The following is a 15,064-nucleotide window of genomic DNA, read 5'->3' as shown; positions in this document are numbered from 1 at the left end:
AGACTAGCCCAGTCATGGCCTCTTATCCTCTGTTTTTTTTTCTCTCCCCAAAAAAAGAGTGACATTTGTTAACCGACTGGGGCCACCAGGTCTACGTCGGAGGGTGTCACTCCAAAGGGGAAGACACCATGGAGACCACACCCCGCACAGAGAGAGGGGGGGAATTTTGAGTGGAAATACATCACATGGTCTTGCCGAGCTTTGTCGGAAGTATGTCATGTGGAGAAGTCCCATGGTAGGTCCTAACCTATGGGGAGGAGTTTCTACAAACATGGTGACTGGGGCAGTGGGGCCTCTGCCCAAGGAAGACACAGCTTACCAACAGGGAAACGAATTAGCGGAAGATATACGTCACATGGGGTTACCTATGGGGAACCAACACATGCAGAGCACCTACCCCAGTGCAGGGCTTAGTTAGCACATGTACTGATGAGTTCTGCCCTGTGGCAGAACTCGTCTGCCACAGGGCTCGGAGGAAGTCATCCAGGGAACACAGTCTGTGAACACTACTGGGAGTCAATAGCGCACGTCTTCAGCTCAAGGGAGGTGAAAGGTGCTATGCACAAGCGATACACCCGGCCAGCTGTCCCGGACTTACCTGCTTGTGCCTGCCACTACACAGGACAAAACTGGTTCCACCTGGAGATTGTAGAACCTCGCAAATGTGTTGGGTGTTGCCCAGCCTGCTACTCTGAAAATGTCTGTTAGAGAGGCGCCACTGGTCAAGGCCCAGGAGGCCGCCACACTCCTGGTAGAATGGGCTCGTAGCCCTGCCGGGGGCGGCACGTCATGAGCGTGATATGCCATTGCTATGGCATCAATGAGCCAGTGGGCGATCCTCTGCTTGGAGACAGTGCACCAAAGCAGACAAAGAGCTGCTCAGAGAATCTAAAGCTCTGTGTGTGATCCAAATAGATGCGTAAAGCATGCACCGGACACAGCAACGTCAGGGCTGGGTCTGCCTCCTCACCACCTGATCCCTAAAAGGGGTCGTGGGAACCTTGGGCACATAGCCCGGTCGGGGTCTCAGGATTACGTGAGAGTAGCCCGGACCGAACTCCAGGCACATTTCGCTGACAGAGAACGCTTGCAGGTCTCCTACCCTCTTGATGGCAGTGAGCGCAGTCAGGAGGGCAGTCTTCAAAGAGAGTGCCTTAAGCTCAGCTGACTGCAGGGGCTCAAAGGGGGCTCCCTGTAGACCCTGAAGAACTACAAAGACGTCCCAGGAGGGAATGAGGCGCGGTCTGAAGGGATTCAACTTCCTGGCACCTCTCAGGAACCTGATGATCAGGTCGTGCTTCCCTAAGGACTTACCGTCCACTGTGTCGTGGTGTGCCGCTATAGCGACTACATACACCTTCAAGGTGGAGGGGGACAGCCGCCCTTCCAACCTCTCCTGCAGGAAGGAAAGCACTGATCTGACTGCGCATCTCTGGGGTCTTCGCGTTGGGAAGAACACCACTTAGCGAACAGACGCCACTTCAAGGCATACAGGCGGCTCATAGAGAGTGATCGTGTCTACCACCACGGGTGGTAGGCCACTTAAGTCTTCCGTGTCCCGTCCAGGGGCCAGACATGGAGATTCCAGAGGTCTGGTCGCGGGTGCCAGATGGTGCCCCGCCCCTGAGAAAGAAGGTCCTTCCTCAGGGGAATTCATCGGGGGGGGCTGTCGTGAGGAGCGTGAGGTCCAAGAACCACATCTGGGTGGGCCAGTAGGGTGCTACCAGGACGACCTGCTCCTCGTCCTCCCTGACCTTAGTAGGCTCACTGGGGGAAACGCATATTTGCATAGTCCAGGGGGCCAGCTGTGTGCCAGCACGTCTATACTGAGGGATGCCTCGGTCAGGGCGTACCAGAGCGGGCGGTGTGAGGATTCTTGGGAAGCGAACAGGTCTACCTGTGCCTGCCCGAATCGACTCCAAATCAGCTGGACCACCTGAGGGTGGAGTCTCCACTCTGACATGAGGGTAATCTGTCGTGACAGTGCGTCCACGTTGCCGGGCAAAGTCCTCGACGGTGTCGCCGAACAGGCCAACCTGGGAAATGGGGGCACCAAGGAACCGTGCCTTGTCGGCCTCTCCCATCTCGACCAGGTTGAGCCAAAGGTGGCGCTCCTGGACCACCAAGGTGGACATCGCCCGCCCGAGAGACCGCGCCGTGACCTTCGTCGCCCGGAGAGCCTACCCTCGTGCAGTTCCTTTAGCGCCTTGGCTTGGTGGACTTGCAGGAGAGCCATGGCGTGCAGGGCGGAGGTGGCTTGTCCAGCGGTACCATAGGCTTTGGCCGTCAGGGACGATGTAAACCTACAGGCCTTGGATGGGAGCTTTGGGCGCCCACGCCAGGTGGCGGCGCTCTGCGGGCATAGGTGCACTGCGAGCGCCTTATCCACTGAGGGGATCGCCGAATAGCCCTTGGCCGCCCCACCATCGAGAGTAGTGAAGGCGGGGGAGCTGAAATATCAGGACCGGGCACTAAAGGTGCCTCCCACGATCTTGTAAGCTCCTCGTGTACTTCCGGGAAGAAAGGAACTGGGGCGGGGCATGGCTGTGAGTAGCGCCGTGAGCCCAGGAACCAATCATCGAACCGCGAGGGTTCAGGGGAGAGCGGAGGGTTCCACTCTAGCCCGATGCTCGCAGCTGCCTGGGAAAGCATGTCTGTCATCTCCGCGTCAGCCTGTGACTGGGCGACCGTACCCGAGGGGGGGAGCCCAGCTGAGGCTTCCGCATCTGACTGGACGAGCCCGCTCTCCGATGCCGCGCTCGAGAGCTCATCACCTTCGCAGGCTCCGAACAAGAGGTCGAACTCGCAGTGAGACGAGCCGGCGGACTCATCTGGAAGACCGATCAGGGCAGACGAGCGTGCTGGGGAATGGGAGGTCCGCAGGGGGATACCCGGCGGAGGTGGTCCCATTGGGATCCCCAAATCGCCCCCAGTGCTAGCCGCACTGGGCTCATACCCGTAGATAGAAGGACCGAGGCGGGGAGCCACTGGGGTGGCTTGCTTTCTTACGATGGAGTGGCCATCACAGTCTCCTGACCTTTTCTTACGAAAGCAAGCCGCAACTGCAACGTTGCCATGATCATGTTCTCGCAATGAGTACATGATCCATCCACGAACGCTGTCTCCGCGTGGGTAACGCCCAGACACGAAAGACAGCAATCGTGACCATCAGAAGGCGAGAGATAATGGCCGCTCTTTTAGAGAAATATACTCTTTTTTAAAATATACTCTTTTATTTCTGCCGAAGCGCCCAGGGGCGTTCTCTGCAATGCACCAGTGCAGAGGGGGGAGAAGCCACTGAAATGTGCCGTCAGATCCAGCAGAGGTGAATGAACAGCCGTGGGAATTCAGCTCAGTGAGCATCGACCATTCGGCTCCGAAGAGAAAATCTGAATGAGTGGTTGCATACCAGCTCCTTTTATACCAGTATGTTTGGGGGAGTGGTATGCAAATACCACTCGCTAATTTTCATTGGCCTTTTTTCAAAGACCAGAGGTGTTTTGGGCTCCCAAGAGTGACCCCAAGTGTCACTACATTGACACAACGTCGAGTGAGTGACAGATAGGGAACACCGAATCAGACACAAGCATTGATGGCTTTTCTTTTGTCTGTCCTTGAAAATGTAATAAAGTGTGTTTCTTCAAGTGCATGTCTTTGTGACTAACAGCATTTCTTGTCATGTCTGCCTGTTGCGGGTAGATGAGCAAAATTACCCACACATGAAATACATTTGGATGAGGAGCTTGCAAACTGGATTCAGCCTCATCGCATTTGGAGGGTGGCGGGTGCTAGTTTCATACCCTGGCCACTGTTTTGGCGACTTCCCAGATCCTTGTAAAGTAAATGCCATGTGGCAATTAATTGTTGCGTATTAGATGGAAACGACGTCCAGCGATGTCAATGGCTGTGGTGAAAGTCATACGAATTCATATAAGTGCAGTCGAATGATATCAAACCAATTATCCAAATCATAAATTATTAAAAGTCATACGAATCCATACGATTTCGCCGTGAGAGTGTATTGCATCTGAAATGAAACGTGCCTTATATTTTCTGCCGTCTTCTTTTGACTAACATCCACTTCAGACACGGAGAACTTCAGAAACAGCGATATTTAAAAGGTTCAAGGGCTGGAAAGTGCAGATTTGTGGGCTTTTTACCGATGTATCAATTCACAGTAGATAAATACTACCAGGGGTTATTTTTACAGGCTGCTTTATAGTAGGGCTTAGGTAAAACAAGCTGTAATTTTTTACCGCAGCGAGAAAGCGCAGTTTTTGTGCGAGTGCCTACAGGAACATCTGCTTCAAAAGGACACAGCATTAAGGAAAGCTATCCTTGACGTCACTCCCAAGGGGAATCGGATATACGTGTTAAGACGTAGGTCAGATGTCCAGATATCAGATATGTATCTGATTAAAACCACATTTGGAAGTGGCACAGATCGTATGTGAAAAAATCAGATCTTGTGCGGATTCTTCCATTTACACATGTGCAACAATATCCGATCTGTTTCAGATGTGAGGAAAAAATGTAACTAATTTTTTGTGACAGTGTAAACACAGCCTTATTCACTTTCACAACAATCACCAATAAATGGCAGATTATCAGTTAATAAACACTTAATTTTAGCCCTGTTCCTCACACAATGCTATATTATATAACTTCAAAACACTCTACCATAGCTCATGACTTGTAAGATGACACATTTTTAACAGTTGCATTGCATAACCAACTACATTTGCAAGCTTATTCAAGCACAATTAAATGATATGGTATAGCTCAGGTGATGGAGCATTGCACTTGCAACAAGTAGGACTAGAGTACGAGTCCTGAAGAGCACGCGACACGTGAGCCAAGTGCCATAAAAGCACCACAAATGACATGGTTGCTTTAGAAATTGCATTTTTAATGTCACATTTGCTTTTTATTATGCTATCAGACATGTTTAGGTTTGAGATGTAGGGTAGGGAGGTAGGTTTTGTTGATTTAAAACTCAATAGAGCATTTAGCTGAAAAACTGATATAGGCCTCTTCAGATCTTAGCTCTGTTATCTTCAACAGCAGAGATCAATGCACTTGTTAATCTAAAGCAAAGTCAGAGGCTTCTGGGGGGTGGTTCCAATGAGCTACTCTGCTGCTATTTGCCCCATTATTGCTGCATGATAGGGATGGCTGTCTGACAACCGCCTCCAGGCAGCCATTACAGCACTCTCTCCTGCCCAGGGCTGTGAGGAAGGTCATTATCTCCTCACCAGATCAAGGACGGCCCTGCCAATAAGTACACTCGCAGACCTTCAGCCAGCAATTGGTAGTGACAAGCATATGTCAACGGCAGTGAAAGGTGCCACCCCCTCCACAGATCAAGACGAGCTGTAATTTCCATCATGCCCACCAAGGATCTAACTGTGTGATGTCTATCTAATGATGCAAATTCAGAGGCTGTTACAGATAATGGATGCATTATTTATTTAAAGGTGGTGTGAAGAGAATTGGAAGAGAATGTAATGTACCCAGAAAAAAAATTCCATCGTTCAGAGGTTGTTCTTTCATAGCTCACAAGACTTAACTGAGTTCTCTGTTATGTTTCACATAAGTACAATATCAGCTACTTGTCTCAGATGTTTCTCCTAAAAATCCTTAGGATAAATAAGTGTATACACAAATGAAACTATTGTTGTCATACAGTAAGAGTACATAAAGGTATAAAATTAATGTGGAGACCATTTAATTTAATGATAAATATTATTTCATATTTAAATATCTGACTTTTGATTGCAGACTTTTGGTATTGTGGCAAATGAGAGCACAGTTTGGGACTTGTTTATCTTTTCTGAATCTCAAGAGGAGAAATATGACATAACAGCATTTCTATATCTCAGGAGAAACTTCTGAGAATTAGGAGACTAAATTGATCTCAATTTAACGCAATAGTTCACCCGAAAATGAAAAGTCTCTTTTTATTTACTCACCCTCATCACCCAGATGTGTATGACTTTCTTTTACATTTCCTTGCAGAACATAAAGATTTTCAGAAGAATATCTCAGCTCTGTAGGTCCATATAATGCAAGTGAATTCTGACCAAAACTTTGAAGCATCGAAAAGCACATAAAGGCAGCATAAAAATAATCCCAGTGGTTTATTCTATTTCTTCTGAAGTGATATAATCAACAGACCAAAATGTACCACTTTTTTTTGCATGTGCAGAACGCTAGATGGTGCAAGGAAGTGTAATCATGCTTGAAGTCATGATCGCCAAGGAGACTGCTGATACCAAGATTTATAGTGAAAAAGGAGTTATATTTTGGTCTGTTCTCACCCAAAACCCATTGGATCACTTCAGAAGACATGGATTAAACCACTGGAGTTTTATGGATTACTTTTATGCTGCCTTTATGTGCTCTTTGGAGCTTGAAAGTTCTGGTCACCATTCACTTGCTTTGTATTGACCTTCAGAGCTGAGATATTCTTCTAAAAATCGTTATTTGTGTTCAGCAGAAGAAAGAAAGTCATTCACATCTGGAATGGCATTAGGCTGAATAAATTATGTTTGAATTTCCATTTTTGGGTGAACTATCCCTTTAGTCTTATCGCTGTCTATGAGAAAAAAAAAATAATTTGTGATTTTTCTTTCCTATGGGTGGTCTTGTTTGTCAGTTGTGCCACACTGCAATTTACTCAGTCAGAACGACACTCAGTCTGAGCGATAATATTGTGCATCTTGTGTTCTGTACTTGTGTGGCAATTCTTAATTTTTTTTTCAGTTTTTTTTTCAGTTTTCCATTTTGAAATACTGGGGCCCACCTCAGAGTGTCCCATTTCCTTCAAGGTGTTAATGTGCTTCCAGAAAATAAAGCCATCAACAACTCAGCTCAGACAGGCAGTAACCCACCCCCTTTCTGTTTAAAGGAATAGTTCGCCCAAAAATGAAAATTTGCTGATAATTTACTCACCCTCAGGCCATCCAAGATGTATCTGAGTTTATTTCTTCATCAAAACAGAATTTAAGATTTTTAGGATTTCATTTCAGGCCTCCTCCTCTAAACAATGCAAGTGAATGTACTCCATTTTTTTGACGGTCTAAAATGCATATTTATGGTGCATCAAAATAATCCACATGACTCCAGTCGACAAATAAAGTTCTTCTGAACCCAAACGATTGATTATTTTTAGAAACAAAACAATACTTATATACTTTTTAACTACAAGTGTTCGCTTCCATGCATTTCTGTGACACGCGCTCATGAGAAGGATGACGTAAGCTCATTGGTAAGGTCATGAGTCACATGGAGGAGGAGTCAGGAAGCGTGTCATTGTTTACAAGAGAAACTTGCACAGAGCACAGACCAAGTGCCGTTCACAAACCAAAACAGTCCAAAACCATTTCGAAACAATATAACATGTAAAAATTAATAATTTCCAAATAATAATTTTAAAAAAACATTACTGCAGTAAATAACCATCCTTTATTTTGGAGCAATGCCGTTGCGTTATCTACTTGTGCTTTTTTTAGCAGAAATATATAGGTTATATGACTGTCAAGAAGTCAAGCCACACAAGCTGTAGTTAGTGAAACCAAGTGTGAAAGCGTTTACTGAGATTAACAGGATTTACAGGTTTTACACAGTGAGATCAATGGTACAGGTGATATCACACAGAAGAGAAGCTTCACAAACTTATTTATGCAGGCAGTGATGAGCGAGTGAATTGAGTGCAAGTGCGGTGAATTAGAAATCGGGTGTTGAGGTGCGGAGCACCGAGGGAGGTGCAGAGCCCAAGGGAGGCATGACAGTGACAAAGTTTTCACACATACCTGAGTTAGCTGGAAAACCTGCATGAAGTTGGCCCCCCACCCAACGCAAAACGTCGGCAAAATAGTCTCAATCGTTTGTGCTTCGTTTGTGCTGGTTTGTGCTGTAAAAATTTTCGTTTGTGATGCTTCGGTTTTTAAAGTATTAGACATTGAGTTATAGACGATGATGTCACCAGCCCCCCCACATGCTCCAAATTCACCCAAAATAGGCTCAATCGTTTGTGCTTTGTTTGTGCTGGTTTGTGCCAGTAAAAGTTTTGTTTTTGTGATTGTCTTTTTTTTAACAATACAGTTGAAGTAACAAGGTAAGATCCAAATGGCAAACCAAATCACATAAATAGTCGCATTCACTTAACTGTTAGCTATCCACTGTGCGTTTTCAACTTTTAACAGACACAGCGGATCACAGGATGTGTGGAATGTAACACAAACTCCAAGGTAAGTGTTTTTACTTGTTACTGTATGTAGTTATGTGAATAACAGTAGTAATTTTAACATTGTCATAAATACAGGCACCATAATCTGTTTGCTGTAGCTCTGTGTTTATACATACATAGGCTGTGTGTGTGTGTGTCTGTGTGTGTGTGTGTGTGTGTGTGTGTGTGTGTGTGTGTGTGTGTGTGTGTGTGTGTGTGTGTGTGGACCTATACAGTACAGGTCAAAAGTTTGGAAACATTAAGATTTTTAAATGTTTTTGAAAGAAGTCTCATAATCTCACCAAGGCTGTATTTATTTGATAAAAAAAAAATACGGTAAAAATATTGTGAAACAATACACTTTAAAATAGTTGTTTTCTGTTTTAATATAATTTAAAATGTAATTTTATTTCTGTGATGTCAAAGCTGAATTTCAGCATCATTTCTCCAGTCTTCAATGGTTTGTTTGTTTGTTTTTAATTTTGTTTTTGTTTTTCTTTATTTTACTTGTATTGTTTATTTGATAGATTATACTGTATATTCTTTTTTCTATTTGTAGTCTATATATGCTCTATATTTTATACTATGTGCTGGAATGACTATTGTCATGTTCATTGTTTGTAATTTGACTTGCATAATAAAAAATAAATAAATAAATAAAAATCTCCAGTCTTCAATGTCACATGATCCTTCAAAAATCATAGTAAAATGTTGATTTTGTGCTCAACTATTATCAATTATTATTGGTGCTCAATTATTAAGAATGGTTCTTATTTTTTATCAATGTTGAAAACCATTTTTGCATGCTTAATATTTTTGTGGAAACCGTGATACATTTTTGTGTGGATTCTTTGATGAATACAAAGGTAAAAAGAACAGCATTTATTTGAAATAGAAATCTTTTTAACAACATAAATATCTTTACTGTCTCTTTTGATCAATTTAATGCGTCCTTGCTGAATAAAAGTATTTTATATATATATATATTACTTACCCCAAACCTTTGAATGGTTGTGTATCATGGTTTCCACAAAAACAAAAAAAAACAAAAATGTTTTCAACTGATAATAATAATGAATGTTTCTTGAGCAGCAAATCAGCATATTTGAATGATTTCTGAAGGATTGTGTGACACTGAAGACTGAAGTAATGATGCTGAAAATTCAGCTTTGATCACAGGAATAAATTACAGTTTACTATATATTCAGATAGAAAACAACTGTTTTACATTGGAATAATATTTCACAGTATTACTGTTTTACTGTATTTTTGATCAAATAAATGCAGCCTTGGTGAGCAGAAGAGACTTCTTTCAGAAACATTAAAAAATCTTAATGTTTTCAAACGTTTGACTAGTACTAATATATATTAGTACTGTAATATATATGTGGAAACTTATGACTCAGTGAATTGATTTTACTTTTGAAATTGAATTACTGTGTACTATCGAACATCCATTAACACAAATAATGGACCTTTAAAAACTTAAACTTAAAAACATGTGATGATTTATCATATGTGTCCAGATGCCAGGCTTCAAAATTGTGTATTCCCTTTTTTGTGTTTTAGAGAACTTGTTGTTGTATTTAACCGTTTCAGGCATAAATTCAATCCATTTCTGAAATGGAACTTCAAGATCAAAAGTCCAGCAATCTTTTGATCTGGGTGAAAGGGGCCCTGGCTCAAAATCAGTGTCATCACTACTGCCATTTGTTTCATGATCACATTCATGAGTAAACCCTAAAGCAGTCCAGATGTTGTGTCTATTTAATTTAACAAAAGTGTTAGAGCCTTTGCAGTGATCTTGTTTTCTAGCTGCTTACTAAGCTCTGTCCAGCTTAGGAGTAGCTATGTTGCCATTTTGGACTATGGCCTCTTTTGATGAACACAAGACAGTGAAAATGGAATCTCTGTCGACTGCTGGTTTCTTGGGCATCTGGCATAAGCAAAACATAATTACCCACTTAAATAATCCTGACTCAAAAAAATGTCATGTTCAGTATAAACTTGTTTTCATGTATTACTGCATTGGTCCGAATATAAGGATAATATAATATAGTAATAATATATAAGGATAATATATCTTATATTAGGACCAATATGGTAATGTTGACCCCTAGATGCACAATGTATTCAAAAAACTAACATGGGTCACATGTGCAACTGTAATTAGCATATATTAGTATTAGCAATGAGTTTTCTGTTCAATAAACATTGACAATCTTAGCTCTCTTGAATGTTGTACCATTATTCTTGAAGTTAACAAATAATATTGTAACTGACAGTGTTAAAACATTGTACTTACATTGGCCAGAAATTTGATTTAGTAACAACTTTTGTAGTTTGATTTATCTTGACTTTTTCTCTACTAACTCTACACTAATTTCCACAAGAGTTGCGCCTAGTGGTGGCAGTGAAGTGTAGCAGATGATACTCCATGTAAATAAATAAAAAGTTAAATCAGGAAAGACCAGTGAATGAAGTAAAGATAATTGTTTATTGAACAAATGATGTGATGATTAGTCTTGACAGAAAGTCTTCGGCAATTCGACTCTAAAAGTGTGTTCACATCGAGGAGATTTGCACTTTTGTTCTCGTGCCCAGAGCTGAGCGAAAGTGAGTGACAGAAAAAGAGTCCGACAGACACCAGATGAATATTGAGCTGCTGTCTGAACACCAATACGTTTTTAATAAACACCATAGCGACTACAAAAACATTGATAAGAAGGAGTTGCTGTTGTATTAAAACATCTTCATCCAACATTTTGGTAAGAGATTGAAATGACAAACCCGAAATAAAATGCTCACTGCTCATAAATCGTATTGACTACACACAAAACAAGATAGACCTATTTTACAAATATATAATATAGTAGCCTAATATATAGTAATCAGAATGACCGAGACTGCTACTAACCTATATTTGATTTTTGTGTCCATTAAGTGATCTATTTTATTCGTCAGTATTGTATTCAATAAATATCAGCATTTATAAGTCGCCTGTAATTCAGTGTCTAATATTTAAAAAACCGAAGCAGCACAAACGAAACTTTTACCGGCACAAACCAGCACAAACGAAGCACAAACAAATGAGACTATTTGGGGTGAATTTGGAGCATGTGGGGGGGCTGAGTGACCTCAGAATGACCTATAAATATTATTTTAATATCTAAAAAACCAAAGCAGCACAAATGAAAATGTTTACAGCACAAACCAGCACAAACGGAGCACAAACGATTGAGACTATTTTGCCGACGTTTTGCATTGGGTGGGGGGCCAACTTCATGCAGGTCGCTGGAAAAACAGCACGGGTACAGCCAATGAATTCAGATATCGACCCTTTGTTTCTTTCGATGGTCTGAAATCCTCAGGGGTAAAATGTTCACTGCACACCCTCCAATATTTGAGAGAATGTAGGGGTGTACTGATATCCAGGTTCAGCGCGATAAGCCAGAGCTTCAATTGCTCATCATCATGTATATGCAATCAATGAAAAGTTTATATTTTCTTTGGGGTTTCTGAAGGTTAAAGCATCCAGGATATACACGCCAAACGACCATTTTGAACAATACACTTATACAAATATAAACTTATACTCCTCCACGTGACGCATGACCTTACCAACGAGCTTACATCATCCCTCTCATGAGTGCATGTCACAGAGATGTACGGAAGTGAACATTTGTAGTTAAAAAGTATATAAGTGTTGTTTTGTTTCTAAAAATAATCAATAGTTTGGGTTCAGAAGAACTTTATTTGTCGACTGGAGTCATGTGGATTATTTTGATGCACCATAAATATGCATTTTGAACCATCAAAAAATGGAGTACATTCACTTGCATTGTTTAAAGGAGGAGGCCTGAAATAAAATCCTAAAAATCATAATTCTGTTTTGATGAAGAAAGAAACTCAGAAACATCTTAGATGGCCTGAGAGTGAGTAAATTATCAGCAAATTTTCATTTTTGGGTGAAATTTTCATTAAGTGTCTCTCCCACACACACACACATGCTAACAGATGTTGGAGAGCTAACCATTATTAGAACTTAAATGTAGATTCCAATGCTAGGTCTTGTGAAATGCACAAAAATTACAAGATTGCTGGGATAATACCATCCCTTAGAGACTCATGCAGTTATAAGAATTGTCACGTTTAGGAACACTTTTTTACGTAATCTGATTTCAAAACGTGAATAAAAATCTCACTTTTGAAAACCATTTGCAGTCAAGAGGGGTTTAAAATAGTTACAAATCAATTCATGTGTGCCACTTACCTTTAGATGTTTACTATTATTAGTCAACATGCCAAAATTTTAAAATGTTCACCTGAGAAGTAGCAAATGCTAAACTGAGCAAAGAACTGCTAAAAAAGTACAAAGAAAGTGCTTAAAGGAGTCATATATATTTTTTCTATTGTTTTCCCCTGTGTCATCTACTTATAATTTTAGATACATTTTTGTGTACCATAAAAGGTCATAATTTAGTTTTTCATAACTGCTGTATTTTCCACCCCCTCTCAGACTCTTACATATACATTGAACCTTTTTTTTTGTTTGTTTCTTTGTTTTTTTGCAGCTGTGCCTTAAAGACACGGACTATGGGTTTGGTGTCAGATTCAGCATATTTGCCGATCTCCATCCTTCAAAAAAAGAGTAGCTGGTGTAAATGATGAATAGATGTTGTTAGTTTAGCTCATTATGTTTAGAATGAGCGGTTTCAGCAGCTTAGTTTCAATAAATGGTGTTTTTGGACTGGGAATTCTGAAAAGTTTTAGTATGTTTTCATAGTAAATCAAACTCTTTTATTCAAAAGATAAAGGAAATTAAATCTTTCATGATATAACCACTTTAATTGCAAAAGCATTATAACCAGGTAGAGAAATTTTTGAAGCAATTAAGAATTCACTGTTATTACCCATCAAGAGAAACATTCAGTTAATGAGTTTAATATTTAAGCAGCCAATAAAAAGGTAAATGAAGCAATGTGATGATCTTCTCATCAAAGGTAATGAATTTCTATTAAGTTCATTTTGCGTTAGATTTTTGAGTTGTTGAGTCGTCTTGAAGCAAAGGAAAATAATATGCAGATCAGTCACACAGCAGAACTTTGTTGCACTTTAAAAAGATTGTATTCACTTCAGGGCTAGCATTGCTGGCAGTTTAAGTTCTAATTGTTGACAGATGCTGTACTTTTCTAAAACTGCATCCCTTATAAGATGTCAGATCAGCAAGAAACATTTATCATTCAAAAATGTAATCATGATCTCATGACGAAACACACAAGGATTTTATTGAAGGGATAGTTCACCCAAAAATGAAAATTCTCTCATCATTTATTCACCCTCATGCCATCCCAGATGTTTATGACTTTCTTTCTTCTGCAGAATACAAATTATGATTTTTAGAAGAATATTTCAGCTCTGTAGGTCCTTACAATGCAAGTGAATGGTGACCAGAACTTTGAAGATCCAAAAAGCACATAAAGGCAGCATAAACGTAATCCATACGACTCCGGTGGTTAAATCCATGTCTTCAGAAGCAATATGATAAGTGTTGGTGAGAAACAGATCAATATTTAAATAAATTGTCCTCCCTGCCAGTAGGTGGCATATGTGAAAGTATGTGAAAGTGAAAGTGGAGATTGATGTGAGAGCTGAAATATTCTTCTAAAAATCTTTGTTTGTGTTCTGCAGAAGAAAAAATTCACACATCTGGGGTCGCATAAATGATCAGAGAATTTACATTTTTGGGTGAACTATCCCTTTAAGTCACACAGGATGAGAAAATATGATCAAATAAATATGTCAGACTCACTCATGAATCTGGGAGGCGTAGCACTCCATCTCTTTGACGACAGTGGTGAGTTTGGTAAGAAGTTTGTTGTAGGCATCCAGGATGAGCAGATCATCTTCCCGTAGCAGGAAACGCAGACCGTGACCTTCTGCCCTGCTCAGACTGTGTCCTGATGGGGCAGCCATGCTTGTAATACTATGCTGGACATAAACCATGGGATTCAGCTTACCTGATAACAAAAGCCAGCCAAGTCAGAGGGAAGCACACATGAATGAACATCATAATATATATATTTATATAGAATAAAATAAAAATGCACACATTTTTGCAAGCCGTCATTATTGCAAAATGATTGAGTAATCAGAATCAGAAATTGAGAACGTATATTCACTCACCCTGTTCCGAATTGTGTCCCAGTTTCTCCAGGGTGTTTTTCCTGTTGTCCAGCTGGACTCCGAAGGCACTTCCAAGTGAAGTGGTGGTCTTGGGGTATGACACCTCCATTACGTTAATGTGACAGTTGGTAGGACAGAAGTCGCTGCTGTGTAGAGGGGAAACCTTGGTCTTCGCCTGCTTGAATGTGGGCCAGGCTCTGTTCTTTAAAACTCTTGAAAACTGAGAGTAGAGTGGAATTGTGTAAGCTAAATATTTTGGTGATATTTTGTGTGTGAATATGACCAAGAGCATATTGGTTTTCATATCTAATACGCAACCTGAGCAGTACAACAGAACTGTAAAAAACTCAAGTAGTGTTGTTTCAACCAACCTGGCTCTAGTGAGGTTTGAGTTAGAATCTTTGGATTGACTTTGGAATGCAAAGCCCATTATAGTTCAGAATGCCAAGTTCCCATCAAGCCTTCGTCCATTTGAATCTTAAAACCTAAAAAAACCCTACAAAAGTTGAACCTAACCCAAGCATTGTGCAAGTACACCACTCAAATGGCATCAAGAATCGCCTACTCATTCTAAAATGGATCCTCTTTTCATGTTTAAAGCTGAAGTGTTCAATTGTCTGCACCACTAATGTCTTAAAGCAGAACACT

The 15,064-nt window shown here is 41.0% G+C and overlaps 1 protein-coding gene across 1 annotated transcript in view; it reads right to left on the bottom strand.

The window, feature by feature from the left end:
• prex2 (phosphatidylinositol-3,4,5-trisphosphate-dependent Rac exchange factor 2) overlaps positions 1-15,064 on the bottom strand; it is a 182,454-nt gene that overhangs the window by 81,162 nt on the left and 86,228 nt on the right. The window contains exons 24-25 of the mRNA XM_051687368.1: positions 14,417-14,636; positions 14,043-14,250 (exon numbers count right to left, since the gene is read on the bottom strand). Of these exons, the coding sequence (XP_051543328.1) occupies positions 14,043-14,250; positions 14,417-14,636 (428 nt within the window). The remainder of the gene's footprint in view (positions 1-14,042; positions 14,251-14,416; positions 14,637-15,064) is intronic.

This window comes from Myxocyprinus asiaticus, chromosome 44 (genome assembly GCF_019703515.2).
Source record: "Myxocyprinus asiaticus isolate MX2 ecotype Aquarium Trade chromosome 44, UBuf_Myxa_2, whole genome shotgun sequence".
NCBI lineage: Eukaryota > Metazoa > Chordata > Actinopteri > Cypriniformes > Catostomidae > Myxocyprinus > Myxocyprinus asiaticus.
The sequence above is the reverse complement of the archived record's forward strand: the minus strand, read 5'-3'. Positions and strand labels throughout refer to the sequence as shown.